At 42.3% G+C, this 17,500-nt stretch overlaps 3 protein-coding genes across 5 annotated transcripts in view; 2 read left to right on the top strand and 1 right to left on the bottom strand.

Moving 5' to 3' along the window:
- Nucleotides 1-116, top strand: part of si:ch73-95l15.5 (BICD family-like cargo adapter 1) — a 6,270-nt gene extending 6,154 nt beyond the window's left edge. Inside the window, exon 7 of the mRNA XM_044033831.1 lies at nt 1-116. This exon is cut by the window's left edge and continues 329 nt beyond it. The gene's annotated coding sequence lies outside the window, so the exon portion shown is untranslated.
- A 412-nt stretch (nt 117-528) lies between these two features.
- Nucleotides 529-7,607, top strand: LOC122774487 (zona pellucida sperm-binding protein 3-like). Its single transcript, XM_044033826.1, has 8 exons — nt 529-2,375; nt 3,911-4,026; nt 4,110-4,213; nt 4,855-5,029; nt 5,834-5,939; nt 6,030-6,118; nt 6,186-6,259; nt 7,219-7,607. The coding sequence occupies exons 1-8, from the start codon at nt 1,932-1,934 to the stop codon at nt 7,587-7,589; spliced, it is 1,479 nt and encodes a 492-aa protein (XP_043889761.1). The 5' UTR covers nt 529-1,931; the 3' UTR covers nt 7,590-7,607.
- Nucleotides 7,608-7,842: 235 nt separating this feature from the next.
- Nucleotides 7,843-17,500, bottom strand: part of LOC122774488 (Friend leukemia integration 1 transcription factor-like) — an 11,732-nt gene continuing 2,074 nt past the window's right edge. The window contains exons 2-9 of one of the 3 annotated variants that reach the window (XM_044033827.1): nt 16,675-16,841; nt 13,568-13,771; nt 13,215-13,292; nt 11,979-12,047; nt 11,819-11,881; nt 10,827-10,874; nt 10,523-10,609; nt 7,843-8,803 (exon numbers count right to left, since the gene is read on the bottom strand). In XM_044033827.1, the coding sequence (XP_043889762.1) occupies nt 8,280-8,803; nt 10,523-10,609; nt 10,827-10,874; nt 11,819-11,881; nt 11,979-12,047; nt 13,215-13,292; nt 13,568-13,771; nt 16,675-16,841 (1,240 nt within the window). In that variant the 3' untranslated portion in view covers nt 7,843-8,279. Of the gene's footprint in view, nt 8,804-10,522; nt 10,610-10,826; nt 10,875-11,818; nt 11,882-11,978; nt 12,048-13,214; nt 13,293-13,567; nt 14,371-16,674; nt 16,842-17,500 lie in introns of those variants that run through there. The other 2 variants (XM_044033828.1, XM_044033829.1) reach the window with 2 other exon arrangements.

The following is a 17,500-nucleotide window of genomic DNA, read 5'->3' as shown; positions in this document are numbered from 1 at the left end:
TCATTATTTTAACTGTCTTGTGATTTTTGTGATACATGTCCATGTCCAATTGTTTTGTCTGGGACATTTTCTGCGTCTTCTTTCTTTTAGCTGAGAATTAAACACTTATGTCTATAGATGCCGTTAATTCATTTCACTCTCATCATTGTTAATGTGAAATAATGTTTGTCCTTCAGGTTGAAACGTCACTTTGAGTCAGAGAATCCACACACGCACACGCACACGCACACACGCACACACACACGCACACGCACACACACACACGTGCATTTGCTTACATACTTTGACCTGCATAAATAATTACATTTAAAGGACGTATATGTTCATACACATGCATCTCTCTCTTTTCTTCTTCTTTTTTTTTTAATGCTGTAAACTTCCTAATGTGCAGTGTATACATGAACAAGACACTACATGTATCAATGAACCAATGAACCAATGAAATTCACTTCCTTTCTGGTCGTTACTGAGGATCAAAGTTTTCACTATTTCACAATCAAACATTTTGATCAATATTTTCAAATATTTTCTGTGACCCACTCCAGAGCCAGGTCAAGTTTCCGTCTGTTTAAATGACCTGTATTTTCATATGAATAGATATGAAATAGATTTCTTATATTGCTGCTTAAATTCGTTTTATTCTTTATTATTGACATATTCTAGGCAGGAATGCAGTCTGTTCCCCTCAGCTCCGTCGCCATTGGCCCGCGGCCTGGCGGACACGGTCAGGGCGGCCGGTGTCCAGAGCAGCGTCACCACGACCACCGGAGCAGAACTGCCCTGGCCCAGTGTCACCACGGTCTCCCCACACTGACAGTGACCTCAGTGAGGCCAATTCCTTTGTTTTAGCCATAGACTGAACACATGATGAACATTTCAGTATTTACATCTGGATCTGACACACCACAGAGAAGATGGCACCTTTAGTTTGAACCCAGACTGCTGGAGAAACGATTGTGGAGGCCTGTGATTATATTATCACTTGCTTTTTCTAAGGCCACGGAAATCATACAATCATTCTTATACAGTGATTACACAACACAGGACAGTCAAGTTCATTTTAATAATACAAAATGTAACTTGAAATTGAAATTGACGCCAATAATTAAATAGTGGTCGTCAACTTTAGGAAGAGGAGAAAAAGCTTGTCATGAATTCATCGTCCTCCCACACACAACAGATGCATAAACACAGAATCACACATCCACCATTAGGGTCTTCAGTTTGATCATTGAACAGAATCATGTGTGTGTGAGTGATTTACTGTGAAACTAAGATGACAAACGTGCTATTAACTGTAACTTAGCAGTGTGTGTGTGTGTGTGTGTGTGGGGGGAGGGGTCATGACCCTGAACAATTCTTAACTCTAATGAAGGACTGTATGTCACAGGTGGACAGAGGTGTTTTCTGCACCGCAGTTCAAAATAAAACAAATCATTAGATTAGACTGAGGGACATGTGACATGTCTGTCTATGTTTTGTTTTTCTTCATGATATGCAGGCCTTTGTTTTTAATATAATAAATTCATATAAATACCATCATTTGCTGACACCAGACACACAGGTACATACTTGTGTACATTACTGTCAGTGCTGTTGAAACTCATATGTGCCATTTATGAAGGAAAATATGTCTTTTCATCATATTTGACTCTTGGCTAATTGTTATTATATCATCATTTTTGTGGTGCTGCATCATCATCATCATCATCATCAATAAATGTCTATAAACGTTTGAACTGTCGACAGTAAATGAACAGAACACCAGTACACAGCAGCTTATTCTGAGAACTTAACTTAAGAGTAAAACAGTGGGCGTGTCCCTGTGATTGTTCGCCAGGTGTTTTTAATTGGGACTCAGGTGAACAGCACACCATCAGCGATAATATCTTAGAGTTGAGTTGGATTAAACATATGTATATTCAATTTAAATGTGTCATTTGGCTCAGCTTTCGTTATTTCTTATGTTACCGTTGTTGTCTCCCGCTGATGGAGGAGCACCGCGACATCACACCGAGCAGGTTCTGCCCCCGCCATACCTCCACCTGCCCGTGTTCGTGGACTCGCGTGTGCCGCTGGTGGAGAGGGAGCGCTTCTCTCCGGCCAGAGGCTCCGGACAGGAACCTCTCCCTGCGGCCGTGCGGGAGATCCTGATCCCGACGGAGCGGCCCAGCAGTCCGCTCTTCGTGCGCGGTCCGAATCCCGTGAGGACTCGGTGCAAGATGAACAAGATGCATGTGCAGGTCGACCGAAGCTTGTTCGGTACCGATGAACCACGACCGCAGCTCCGGCTGGGCTCGTGTGAAGCCAGTAACCACACGAAGGATTTCCTTCACTTTGAATATGAATTTGGCACGTGTGGAGCCACGCGCACGGTGAGTTGGAACAAATAGATTTTTGACAGATGAATCTGAATGTTAGGTGATTACCCAGGTATATGTTCCGATTACATTTAGGTAAGAATCAAACCACTGATGACGTCACAATGCTTTGCTGTCCAAACTCAGACACGCTGTCATCAGGCTAATCAGGTTAGATAATCACCGACCATCAAAGAAACGTTCAGAGTCGTCTGTCAAACTCAAATGACCTGAGGGCCAATGAGCATCTAGTCTGGTCAAGCGGAAGTGGAAAAAACAACTATTTAGTAGCCGGTGGTCAATATAAGATATTCATTATGATATTAGACAGAATTGCAAAGTAAAACTGCTTGTTTTGATATAAAGTCGTTCACAATAACAACATATTTATGATGCATAAAAACGGAGAATTACATTTTTACAATTTAGCAAATAATGATGAGGATGCTCGTGATTAAAACAGCTTATGTGTGTGTATATATATATATATATATATATGTGAATATGTATATATATGTGTGTGTATATATATTTTAACATACATACTACCATACAACACTGTAATGTATCTATTTTCCACATGTGTTATTTGTGTTGTATATTTTAAGAGAAATAAATTAATAAATGAAGTTAAATATTTAAAATGTGAAAAAAATAACAATATATATGCATTTATTAAAAGTATTTCATATGTTCATGTATCAACACTGTAGGTGGCGCTAATGAGGCTGCAGCACTTTCAAACAGCAGAACAATACATACTTGCTTACTTGAGTATTGAGAAACAGCCACATACTTGTTTACTCCTGTACTTAGCAAGTATATAGTCCCAGCGTACTTCTTAAGTATATACTTCCTATGTAAGCAAGTACTTACTTGAGTATTGAGAAACAGCCTGAGTCTCCCTCGTGTCGGCAATGTTGTCCTGCAAGAAACACTGTAGGAAAACTGCACATATGTATCTGTTATTACACGTGTAACTGTTATTACACGTGTAATATATCTGTTATTACACGTGTAACTGTTATTACACGTGTAATATATCTGTTATTGCACGTGTAACTGTTATTGCACGTGTATCTGTTATTACACGTGTATCTATTATTACAGGTGTCACTGTTATTACACGTGTAACTGTTATTACAGGTGTAACTGTTATTACAGGTGTAACTGTTATTACACGTGTATCTGTTATTACACGTGTAATATATCTGTTACTACACGCGTAACTGTTATTACACGTGTATCTGTTATTACAGGTGTAACTGTTATTACAGTTGTATCTATTACACGTGTATCTGTTATTACACATGTAATATATCTGTTATTACACGTGTAACTGTTATTACAGGTGTATCTATTATTAAACGTGTATCTGTTATTACACGTGTAACTGTTATTACAGGTGTATCTATTATTACACGTGTATCTGTTATTACACGTGTATCTGTTATTACAGCCATACACTGTATACGTTCTTACTCGAGTGTGAAGAGGTTAAATTGATCAATTAGTGAAGCTGATTTGATTGATCATTTTCTTCTTTGCAGATAATTGATAATCAAGTGGCCTACTCTAACACGCTACGGTATGATCCACCAAAAATCCAAGGACCAATCAGAAGAGCTGTGCCCTTCTTCCTGTCTGTGGCATGTTATTATAACAGGTGAGACTGGATTATGTGCCAAGTTCTTTTGATTGTATTACATTAAAAAAATAACATGACCACTTTTTTCTGTCCGTGTGCAGGTACCAGTACTCGTATAAAATTGGCTACAAACCAAAGATGCAGATGCATAAGATCTTCAAATCAATGAAGAACAGGGCGAAATTCACTCTCACCCCACGAAATGGTAAAATGTACCAAAATAGATCTTGACTCTTATCTCAGTGACTAAACTAGGCCTTAATCTCTAATCTAGTCCTGTCAACAAAGTTCAATTCAAACTTTATTCAAGACTCACAACAGGGTCCACAGCGAAAGTTGGCTGCAAGGATTAATTATTACTTAATGAATCGTAAGGTATTTTCTTTATTTTTTCTTATTAAGAAATTCATCCGTTTGAGTGTTTGTTTTGGTTCACCAAATAAAACCTTTTAAGAAAATGGCGCCTCAAATGCAGGGACATGCAACTGAAACTACGTTAAACATTATTTTATATTATTGTTATTATGTTAATGTCTTTAGGCCGTGTGTACGTTAGATGCTCCGTCACACCTGATTCAGAGGGTCAGCTGTTTGTCTGAGTCAGGTGTGATGGAGCAGGAAACACTGTGTCCAATGTTCAGTTTGTTGTTGCCTTCAAATCCACATTGTGTTTGGTTGTAGTTTGGTGAATTGTTGCTGATTTATGTTGATAATGAAGCTGGTAATATTATGGTGAAATATTATCATGATATATATATATATATATATATATATATATATATATATATATATATATATATGGAGCTGCCGTGGGTCTCACGCCTCCTTCCTCTTGTTCCTGTTCAGTTAAATGGGAAAGACTCTTTCCGTCGGATCAGTTCGTGCTGGGAAAGCCCATGTACTTTGAGGCCGAGGCGGTCTCCATTTCTCCAGACAAAAGACTGTATGTCCACTCGTGTCATGTGACTCCTGATAATTCCCACACCTCCAAGCTTCAGTTTCCCGTGGTGAAGAATTTTGGGTAATAAACATGTCACTCACAGAACTTTATTGTCACATGCAAACTAGTCAAAAGTTTGGACACACCTTCTCGTCAATAGTTTTTCTTTATTGTTCTGATTTTCTACACTGAATTATGTAGTAAACCAAAAAGTATTTAAGAAAGCAGAATGTCTTCCTTTGACGGCTGTGCACACTCTTGACAGTCACTCAGTCACCTGGAGTGGTTTTCCCTCAGTCTTAAAGGAGTTCCCAGAGGTGCTGATCACTGATCACTGTGCAGTCCAACTCATCTCAAACCATCTCAGGTGACTGTTGAGACCAGGTCATGTGACGCAGCACTGGCATGTCGCTGCAGGTGCGCTGGTTTTGAATAAATCATCAACAGTTTCACCAGCAAAGCACAACTCATACCATCATACCTCCTCCGTGCTTCACGGTGGGAACCATCCACTCACCTTTCCTCCTCTGGTTCTTACCATGATGTGGATTAGAACCAACCCTGCATCTGCACATCACAACGTGTGACGCTGTCGGACTGCCGTCCACTGATTGGTCAGAGTGGAGTCTGGTGTATTGAGTGGTGTCTCTGCTGAAAGCCTGCGAGCGTGAGCTGCGTCACAATCGCTGCCGCTGGATTTCAGTTGAGTAACTGTGCTCTGCTCGTGCAGGAAGTACTGAACAAATCTTTTTAAAGAATCTAAAAAGAGTTTGGATGTCTTCAGTATTAATCTACAACGTATCTTACAACTGAATGAGAAGGTGTGTCCAAACGTTTGACTGCTGCTCTATATATATTAGATCTTTTTGTTTCTTTGTCATTAAGGTGTATGACTGAAAGCAAGGATAGTCACTCTAGATTCATCCCCTACAAAAACAACGTAGTCCGATTCACTGTGGATGCCTTCTTGTTTAAGGGAATGACAGACCAGGTGAGCAGAAATAAGTCTTTCCTTATTTTCTACAGCGTCTGTTTAAATTCTTGACGTCAAACATTCTACTGATGACTTGAATCTCTACAGCATCTCTACATGCACTGCAACATATCTGTGGGCACGTCTGTGCCCTCGCCAACAACAAAGTCCTGCAACTACGACCCAAAAGCAGGAAGGTGAGTTCAACTCTGACGACGAGATCACGGAAAAGGGATCGATTCTTCATCTTCTTCTTTTTCTCAGGTGGGTGGAGCTTTATGGACCCCCCTCAGTCTGTAGCTGCTGTGACTCCAATTGCAGCTCTGTGGCTTCTACAGGTGAGACATCGTTCCCTTCACTTTCTACGACGAAACCTTATTTTCATTCATTTTCATCTGAAGTAAAACTATAGTGCAGCAAAAACCTATTAATTAACCTATTTAAACAATTTCCCCCGGCGATTAATAAAGGATTCTGATATTAAAAACCTCAGTCAGTATCAGTATTTACATACGAGGCATTTGCTTTGGATATTTACTAAAACATGCCTGTCAAAGGTTCTCATCCATCTGACTGGTTGACAGTCAAAGTGTTTACACTCAACTTTTATTACATGTCAGTTGTGTTATTATTGTAAGTGTGTATGCCACTCAATCCTGGGTCTCATGTGACGAACATCAAGTGTTGATCCCATTTTAATCCATAAAATAACAAAATAACATGCATCACAGCTGCCTCCTCCCTCTTCCTCCTGTGTCTGCGTATTCTGACGTGTGTGTGTGTGTGTGTGTGTGTGTGTGTGTGTGTGTGTGTGTGTGTGTGTGTGTGTGTGTGTGTGTGTGTGTGTGTGTGTGTGTTGGCTTTTCCACATCTGCAGCCGTGGGAACTTAACCGGTGGTCTGAACCTTAAGTTATTTAATCCATTCAAACAATTTTCTAAATTAACGTCACAAAGCAATAACATGTACAAAAATATGTGTGCCACTGATAAATGATCTATTCTCACACTTAAAAAAAAATCATTCAACAGTCAAAGCACAGCTTGGGTTTTTTTTAAAATTTGTTTTAGAGTCATTTGCATATTAATTTGTGGGTGGAATAGGCTGCACACTCTTTACACACGAGGCCCCTGGTGTACACCTGAATGTGCTAACTGAAAATCATCATTTGAATACCACACCCGCAGATATTCATGGTTTCGAGGCCTCCGCCCCTTGAGTTCACCACACTGACATATGGAATATGACCAAAAAGAAAATAAGCAAAATAATCCATATTTCTGATTGTGTTCTAACAGCAAAGACCAAAACAATCACCAGCAAATTGTGGACAATAAAGCCTGAAGTGAGAGCCTCCACAATCCCAAAAAGGACGATGGTGTCCACCACCTCCACCTCCTCCACCACGACCTCAGCAGCAACAACAACCACAGCTGTACCCCAACCAGGGACAGAGGGAGGGGTGACTGCAGGGGGCACGCAGCTGCAGGCTGGAGTGACAGCAGAGAGCACAGTGAAGGACATGGACTGGCCCTTCAGAGGTGGAGGAGTGACGTGGGTTGGGTTGGAGGGGGATCAGAAGCGGGTGAAGGGCTCTGCTGTTGTGGACCAGGAGACGGTCACAGAACCACACAGAATATTCGAAGAAACCTTTGATTTTGACAAATAAAAGTGACATGAACAGTAACGAGTTCAGCACGTGTGGCTTCATTAACAAAGAGCAGTGAAGTTTTCTGTCACACACTCTCCTCTGAGGTCATGACGACAGATTAGCTGCTCTGTGTTCTTCATCAATTTTGAATCAAGACATTATTTTCAATTGGAAATCGTTTTGAATTGAAAAATGAATTTTTAATCAAATCTTAACCCGAGGGAACAGAACTGAATGGAATCGTGAGATTCTGAGAGATTCACACCTCGTGTTCAGATACAAGCATTTATTAGCTTTACACCACGAATGACACGTAACAATTATTCTGTACAACTTGTCTTTTACAAATGTCAGTCCCACTGGATGTGAAAATTACAGTTATGCTAACTATTGTGGCAATCACACTGTAAAGATGATGACTTTAGACTTTACAACAGCTTACTATCAAACAATAAAAAACAAACTTGGTATTATAACTGTATCACCGTTAATATAATGTCTTGAGTGTAATCAGAAAACTCGAGGAGGAGTAAGACATCGACCCTTTACGTTCATGTTTGTCCATGTGTAAGGGTAGATGTGACAAAGACAACTTCATAATGCCCGTACAGAGCACACTGTAGCGTCATATCATCAGATCTTCAGATCGGGTTCAGCTCAGGTACGTCCTGCAGGTGTGATCCCTGTCAGCGGTTCAGTGTCTTCTCCTCAGTAGTATGAGCTCAGGTGGGAGTGAGTGGCGGGATGCCTGGTCATGGCTGACCCAGGGTAGATGGGGCTGTTGGGGGAGTTCCAGTATGTGGATGGAGAGGCAAAAAAGTTGCCTGGGGAGACGGGCATAGGTGAAGGGTGTCCACCCATGAAGTTCATTTTGGGCTGGTGGCTGTGGTAGGGCTGCACGTAAGACATCTCCGTCTGGTACTTGACAATCCCACCTTCTGCTGCGTGGTTCTGGTGCGCCTGTGAGATGCCTTGGAAGTCAAATTTGTAGGCGTAGCGCTTTCCATGCACCTTCGTCATGATGTTTTTATCATAGTAGTAACGCAGGGCGCGGCTCAGCTTATCGTAGTTCATGTTGGGCTTGCTCTTTCGCTCTCCCCAGCGCTTGGCTACCTCATCAGGGTCGGTCATTTTGAACTCGCCGTTGGTCCCCTCCCAGGTGATGATGCCAGCGTTGTTGCTGTCGGACAGCAGCTCCAGCAGGAACTGCCACAGCTGGATCTGCCCCGAACCTGGAGGAAACAACCAGGAGGACAAGTTAACTGTGATGAAAGCATCTGTGTGTAACTGTGACATAAGCATCTGTGTGTAAATGTGATGTAAGCATCTATGTGTGAATGTGACGTAAACATCTGTGTGTAACTGTGACGTAAACGTCTGTGTGTAACTGTGACGTAAACGTCTGTGTGTAAAACAAGTAAACATCTGTGTGTATGTAACTGCGTAAACATGTGTAAATGTGTAAGCATCTGTGTGAATGTGCGTAAACAGTAACTGTACATCTGTGTGTAACTGTGGCGTAAACATGTGTGTAAATGTAAGCATCTGTAATGTGTGTAAATGTGTTGTACGTGTGTGTGTGTGTAAACTGTGTGTAACTGTGAAAGCATCTGTGTGTAACTGTGGCGTAACGTCTGTGTGTAACTGCGAAACATCTGTGTGTAAATGTGTCGTAAACATCTGTGTGTGAATGTGCGTGTAACGTGTGTGTAAACATCTGTGTGTGAATGTGCGTAAACATGTGTAAATGTGTCGTAAAACATCTGTGTGTGAATGTGAAAGCATCTGTGTGTAATGTGACGAACATCTGTGTGTAACTGTGACGTAAACGTCTGTGTGTAACTGTGACGTAAACATCTGTGTGTAACTGTAACTGTGTGTAAATGTGCATCTGTGTAACTGTACTGTGTAACTCTGTGTGTAAATGTAACATCTGTGTGTAACTGTGGCGTAAGCGTGTGTGTAACTGTGACGAAACATCTGTGTAATGTGCGTAAACGTGTAAATGTAAACATGTGTGTGTAAACATCTGTGTGTAACGTAAACATCTGTGTGTAAATGTGAAGCATCTGTGTGTAACTGTGACGTAAACGCTGTAACTGTGCGTAAAACGTGTGTAAATGTGAAACATGAATGTGCGTGTCTGTGGTGTAACTGTGACGTAAACGCTGTGTTAAACATCTGTGTGTGAATGTGCGCTGTGGCGTGACGTAAACATCTGTGTGTAAATGTGACGTAAGCATCTGTGTGGGTAAACATCTGTGTGTAACTGTGTACATCTGTGTAAATGTGACGTAAGCGTGTGTAAACATCTGTGTGTAACTGTGACGTAAATGTGTAACTGTGACGTAAACACTGTGTGTAACTGTGACGTAACGCCTGTGTGTAACTGTGGAAACATCTGTGTGTGTAATGTGTAACGTATGTGTGTAACTGTGCGTAAACATCTGTGTGTGTGTGTAACTGGCGTAAACATCTGTGTGTAAATAACCGTGTGTGCGTAAACATCTGTGTGTAACTGTGACGTAAACATCTGTGTGTAAACGTGGCTGTAAACATCTGTGTGTAACTGATGTAAACATCTGTGTGTGCGTAAACATGTGTGTAACTGATGTAAACATCTGTGTGTAAACATCTGTGTGTAACTACATCTGTGTGTAACTGATGTAAACATCTGTGTGTAACTGATGTAAACATCTGTGTGTAACTGATGTAAACATCTGTGTGTAAATGTAAAGTCAGGGGGAAAGTGGCAGCTCTTATGAGATCAGGTATTACAGGACCATGGACAGTTTTCCTCTTTTGACAGTGAGTTTTTGTACGTTTGTTGTGCTTTTCCAACATTAATATGACACACATAACATCAGCTTTTGTTTTCATTTTTTACACCAAATGTGACCTTTTCACTGTGTGGCTTGGAAAAAGTGCGAGACAACAGGGCAGAAACCTACCCACAGGCCTGTGAGCGCTGGGGTCAGGGAGCTTGTATGGACTTTGTTTGCCTGTTCGGTTCTTGGATGAGCTGACGGCTTGGCCTTCTGTGAGGAAACAGCAGGGCAAACAGTCATTTTTGGTGAGAGGGAAGCCAGATTTCATGTTGGTGTAAGCGTGTGGCAATTGCACTGACACAACAGGTGTTGCTTGAAGTTTGCTACATGTTGGAACTGCATGTGCTTATGTTGCCAAAGCAGACAGTGTAAAAGGCCTCATTGGTGTCATCTTTGTTTTAAACTTACGGATGATTTAGGTTCTTACCTGGGTTAGCTAATCGACTGCTTAGGGGCCCTAGTGTCTGATATGGGTCTGGAAAGAAAAAAAAAGTACATATGTATGTATATATATATATATATATATATATATACATGTATATATAGGTACATATATATATACATATATATATTGTCTGTGGCAAATATTAATTTTAAAGTGAATGTTTTTCAAGTGTCTTCAAGATGAAATAAAAGGCAATATTATATTATATTATATTATTATTTAGCCACAGGCTCCCGCATTAATGAGGTCAAACAAAGTGCTTCATTTTACCCATGACAGTTCCACAGCCAGTGGCTCCACGACTGCGTTCCACACCAAACAATTTCAACGACCAATGGAGGAATTATTTGTTGAATTATTATTTGTTCCCCAGAGAAAGAATCATGTAGACGTTTGTGTACCATGAGGATTTGTATCACACATTCATATGAACTATAGCATTATTTAGTTGAACAGTTGCATATCAAGGTGAACACTGAAAGTGAAAGTACAGTATTCATTTACTTATATAGTCATTTGATGTAGTTGAAGTGATCGTTCCATGTGTTTATAGCCACACTTTATACAGACTTTTCTTTCTTTTTATCGGGTATTTACAGAAATAAGATGAAAAAGATTTTCAGAAACAAATCTAAACATGTTTTCCCTCCACATCCAGGTTCAATTTCCTTTACTTTTTTTAACTGACAGACAGGCAGGCAGGCAGGCAGGCAGGCAGGCAGACAGACAGACAGATCATCTCCTACAGAGCTGAGGGTGAATTCTCTAAACAAAGAGCCTGGTAAACATGGAAACATCAGCGTGTTGTTAGCATGCTGCTTATTTTTAAGAGAATACGAATAGTTTCACATGAAAGGGAAGGTTGAGATGACTCGAGGCAGGAGGAAGAGAGAGAGAGAGACTGCAGAGAAGCTGGACAAGATGGAGGCAGATGATCTGCTGTGGTGACCCCTGCATGCAAGGTGCCATCATACCTTGGACAATTCTTGGAGCCGGCTCCGTCACCCTTGTACTGTGATGGTGCTCCATGGAAGAACCTAGAAATCAAAAAGAAAACATGAACAGTTCTAATTTCGACTCTTTTTTTCTTTTTTTGTGCTTGTTTAGTGTCATGGTTGTTTTTGCTTCTCACACCTTTGGGCACCGCAGTCATGGTGTTTGCAGGCCAGCTGTTTCTGCGGCTGATCTCATCAAAGTCGCTCTCTGTGCAAACACACAAAACACAATCAGACTGCAAGGAAGTCACTAAATACAGGTGATAAGCACTTTCTTTTTTGTTTTGGGTTCATTGGTTCAAACTGCCCCTGTTGCCCCGCAAGATTGTGAATTGTGTCCCAGAAGCAGGACCGATATCTCCATTTCCTGTGCTGGTGCAGCTGTTTCCTGTATGAAACTTGCTGTTGAGTTCTTGTTATCTGACAAACAGCGAAGAATATTTAAATAGCATTAAAACAGTAACGTAAAGCTGGTCAAACACTGACAATCAGTGATCGTGACTTTGTCCTCGTGACTTTGTCCTCGTGACTTTGTCCTCGTGACTTTGTCCTCGTGACTTTGTCCTCGTGACTTTGTCCTCGTGACTTTGTCCTCATTTAACCAGCACTCATCTGGGCCCTTGGTGCTGGGATTGAGCCAGCGACCTCCTAGTTCCACGCCCATTTCCCTTCCTTTTGGCCTTGGAAATGTCTGCAGAAGTTGCTCCTGAGACTCCGTAATAGAATCAATGGTTAATGTCCAAGTGAAGTCATGTGAGAATGTAGCAGGAGAATTCAAACCATCTCAACTCAAAGCGATCGTTCAGGTCTTCATGTTGCAGATAAAGCACTAACTAAACTAAATCTTAATAATACTTAATAATAGTCTGAGAGAAGCAACATTTTCATCGTTCTGGTCACAGATTATCGACGTACTGTCCCGCTCTCTGTCTCCTCCCTTGTTTGTCTGTGGTACTGCAGCCTCACAGTTTCTGTTCTTCTCTACGTCATTTCCTCCTCATCTTTACAAATGTGTAGATGCTTTGTGTGTGTGTGTGTGTGTGTGTCTGCGCACTACTAAGAGGATTTATATCAGGACAGAGTTTTAGAATAACGTTGGACAATAAAACAGCTTTTACTCTTTACGCCATAATTCTTTACTACACTGTTGTAATTCCTCAGCCACTATTCTCTAACATGATGTGTGGAGGATTAGGTCAGATTAGGCATTTGTTTTATACTTTCATGTTGCTATGAGTGTGAGATTAGACACTATGACGTATCGTGACTTACCTTCAGGTTATAATACGAGGCTTGTTGTGTTAAAGTGACTTTCCATGATCTTAAATGAATAAATAAGTGAAATAGTGGTGTAATGGAGGCTGGACAGTCTCACCTGCTTTCACCTGTAGTCTGGGTTGTTGTGGGGGTGTGTTGTTGGTTGGAGTTGTGGAGTATGAGAATGTAGGGCTACCTGAAGCAAAGACATCAAAAACTCAGTCCAGGGCGTGGTTGGACCAGGTACCAGGTACTGACTGAAACTCGGCATTTTAACATCATCGTACACAGGAGCTGTTGATCCAGCAGCGCTATAGACGTTGGTTTATGAAGTGAAACGTCTTTAAAGGTTTGAAAATGATTCAAAATTTGAAACTGAAAACTGAAACACTGAAATATAATAATGATTTGATTGATTCTGATGTCAGCAACAGTATGGATTTTCAAACTGCCGACACCTGTTGTACTTACTCTGCCTGAGGTAATTGAGGTGCGAGAGAAGCATGTCTGCGTTGTAGGCTGACGTGAGACGCATCATGTCGTCCTTGGTCATCTTGCACAGGGCTTTTCCGTCGAGTGCCTGGAAGAGCATGACGTCCACCTCCTCCAGGACGTACTCCTTGATGGCCCAGTCCAGCCACTGCCGCACGTGGTCCTGTGTCCAGACCTCTGGGTCTAGCATCAGACAGTGGAGGGAGTGGAGTAAATGACCTTTGACCTGATAATAATGTCCTACAGTTATTCATTTAAAGGTTTATGTGGAATATGTGACACGTGTGAGGAACCAGGGATCCATTTGACCATTTGTCTGGACTTACTGAACATATATAAAGTACACAAATGAGAAAGGAGGAGGAGGCAGAAATATGATGGGCACCAACCTAAGGTAACCTAAGGACTATTATTATATAAATACAACAGAATCCCAACACACACGCAGGAGATTTTCCAACCTGTTAGTTAAGATTGAGATTTTGTATATGATTGAAATAACATACATCAAATCACAAAACAATAGATCAATTCAATAATCAATCATCAATAATCACTCGTCTGATTGTGGGAGGCAAACTCACTTCCAGTAGCAAACAATGTCGTGTGAATGCCAGTAATAAAAAAAAAGAGGCAAGAGCAGCGGCGGTGACGAGAAGACGCCACGCCCTCAGGTCCACACATTCCTGCCATGATGCAATATCCAGCAATTCAATTATCAAGCAGTTTGACTCTGTGACGGAGACACTGACGGAGACACTGACGGAGACACTGACTGAGACACTGACTGAGACACTGAGACTGAGACACTGACGGAGACTGACTGAGACACTGGAGACACTGACTGGAGACACTGACTGAGACACCCACTGAGACACTGACGGAGACACTGACTGAGACACTGACACTAGGACGGAGACACTGACTGAGACACTGACACTGAGACACTCAATTCAACTGAGACACTGAGACACTGACACGAGACGACTGAGACACTGACTGAGACACTGACGGAGACACTGAGACACTGACGGACGGAGACAGACTGGAGACACTGACTGACACTGACTGAGACACTGACTGAGACACGACACTGACGGAGACACTGAGAGACTGACGGAGACACTGACGGAGACACACTGACGGAGACACTGACGGAGACACTGACGGAGACTGGACACTGACTGGAGACACTGACTGAGACACTGACGGAGACACTGACTGAGACACTGACTGAGACACTGACCACTGGAGACACTGACACTACCACTGACTGGAGACACTGACACACTGACTGAGACACTGACTGGAGACACACTGACGGAGATTACTCTGACTGACTGAGACACACACTGGAGACACTGAGACACTGAGACACTGAGCGGAGACACTGACGGAGACACTGACTGAGACACTGACTGAGACACTGAGCAATGACTGGAGAACCGACGGAGACTGAGACTGAGACACTGACGGAGACACTGACTGAGACACTGACGGAGACACTGACGGAGACACTGACTGAGACACTGACTACACTGGGGAGACACTGACGGAGACACCGACGAGACACTGAGACACTGACTGAGACACTGACTGAGACACTGAGACACTGACGGAGGACTGAGACGGAGACACACGGAGACACTGACTGACGGAGACACTGACTGAGACACGTGACGGAGGACTGAGCTGAGACACTGACGGAGACACTGACTGGAGACACTGACTGAGACACTGACGGAGACACTGACTGGACTGAGACACTGACGGAGACACTGGAGACACTGACGGAGACACTGACTGAGACACTGACTGAGACACTGACACTGAGACAGACACTGACACCGGACTGACGGAGACACTGACTGGAGACACTGACGGAGACTCGACGGAGACACTGACGGAGACACTGGGAGACACTGACGGAGACACTGACTGAGACTGAGACACTGAGACACTGGAGACACACTGAGACACTGACGGAGACACTGACTGAGACACTGGCTGAGACACTGACTGAGACACTGACTGACTGACTGGCTGAGACACTGACTGACACTGACACTGACTGAGACACTGGCTGAGACACTGAGACACTGACTGAGACACTGACGAGACTGGAGACACTGGCTGAGACACTGGCTGAGACACTGACGGAGACACTGACTCACCAGCTTCATCTGAACCAGTGAGTGGCAGCAGGTCCATGTGTGTGTCCACTGAGAACTATTCATTCATGTACATGTCATTTATTTATTGTGACTCTTTTGTTTGGAATCATCGACCACTGACGGGCGTTACTCAGTGTGGTTGATCACTGCTCCTTATTCTAGGATGGGTCAGATGCAGAGAAAGAATCTCCCTAAGGGGATTAATAAAGTATATATATTATATTATTATTATTATTATTATTATTTTTCTAGTGCTTTGAAAACATCCTCAAAACTTTATGGACCGAACGTGTTTAGGACATTTAGAAAAATCTGTATACGGTTAATATTGTGGACCTCGCAGACCGCAGCTATGGGATCATTCCTTTTCAAATGAACCCACAGTGAAAAATGTGCTATGTTAGACACATGAAGGCGTGGTTTAGGCGCGGCGTTGTCAGGTCTGTGTGCCGCCTGAAGGCCGCTGCTCTTCCTCGCGGGTGAAGAGGAGACGAGCAGGTCGTCTTCAGAACAAAGGTTGAGGGGTTGATCCCCAGCTCTGCTGGACATGTGTTCTTAGGCAAATGCCAGCAGAGTATGAATGGGTGTGTGAGGCGGAGAAAACACTGTATATAGATATGCTGTATGAATGAGTGAATGGGTGTGAATGGATGAATATATGACACATTTGAGTGGTCAACAAGACTTTAAACAGTAAATGATATTATTGCATATACTGAGATTTGAAGTTCTATTTCATTCTTACAGCATGAGTACACATGACACCAAGGATATTATTCAGCTGTGGACGTGTGTCGAAGGAAACAACGCGTTAGTGAGTCCATCCTGGATATTGTGATGGAACAGTGATGTGTGTGTGTGTGTGTGTGTGTGTGTGTGTGTGTGTGTGTGTGTGTGTGTGTGTGGGCTCACCTGCAGGCACAATGACCCTCTTCTCCTCTGTGCTGCTGCTGGGTGGTGTGGTGGTCTCAGGACTGACGCGAGGTTCTGCGTAGGAGACCTGGTACACCATGGGTGCCCCGTCATTGCTCATGTGTCTGGAGCGTTTGGTGACACTGCAGTCCACCGGGGACTCGGCACTGGAGCAGACAGAGGAGACACACATCTGTCTTCATGCAGTAACAGAGAAAAGATTTGAAAAATCCACCTGGTGCAGAACATGGTTGATCTCACACACACACACACACACACACACACACACACTGCTACTGCACTGAACTACTGTCACAAACATGTTCCAATGTGAATGTGAATTAAAAATGAGTGTAAATATTTGAAGGTAAACAGAAATGTCAACGAATGGCACAAAACTGTGAATACTTTGGCTGTAACTTCAATCTCTACAGAATTAAAAACAAACAATATTGTTCAGTGACATTCTTATATCACATCGACTGGATACACGTTCCAAAATAAAGAGATTAAAGTGAGAATAATCACCAAAAAAGAAGTGGTTTCCATGTCAGAGGTGGTTTGTCTTTCTATAAAGTTTATATAAATGTCCCCTCAAAGATGCTTCACACGACATTCACTCACACATCATACAGTGCATCACTGCCTGCATTCAAAATGACATTCCCTCTTAAGCCTGTTTTTTAGGTCTAAAATGAGTATATCTCTATTTGAATACTTTTGGTGTCATAGTAAAGGAAGAAATTGCGGGATTTGTTAAACTGTGTAAATATCAGTGTAAGTTACTGGTGAAGAGTAAATGAAGATGGCACACAGCTTGAAAAAT

The sequence above is a fragment of the Solea senegalensis genome, linkage group LG9 (genome assembly GCF_019176455.1).
Source record: "Solea senegalensis isolate Sse05_10M linkage group LG9, IFAPA_SoseM_1, whole genome shotgun sequence".
NCBI lineage: Eukaryota > Metazoa > Chordata > Actinopteri > Pleuronectiformes > Soleidae > Solea > Solea senegalensis.
The sequence above is the reverse complement of the archived record's forward strand: the minus strand, read 5'-3'. Positions and strand labels throughout refer to the sequence as shown.

Bases quoted from the DNA above. Each gene is read 5' to 3' on its own strand.
- LOC122774487 (XM_044033826.1), top strand. From the start codon at position 1,932: ATGTGTCATTTGGCTCAGCTTTCGTTATTTCTTATGTTACCGTTGTTG. The intron at 4,027-4,109 runs GTGAGACTGGAT...GTCCGTGTGCAG, and splicing joins GTGGCATGTTATTATAACAG to GTACCAGTACTCGTATAAAA. The intron at 5,940-6,029 runs GTGAGCAGAAAT...GAATCTCTACAG, and splicing joins TTAAGGGAATGACAGACCAG to CATCTCTACATGCACTGCAA.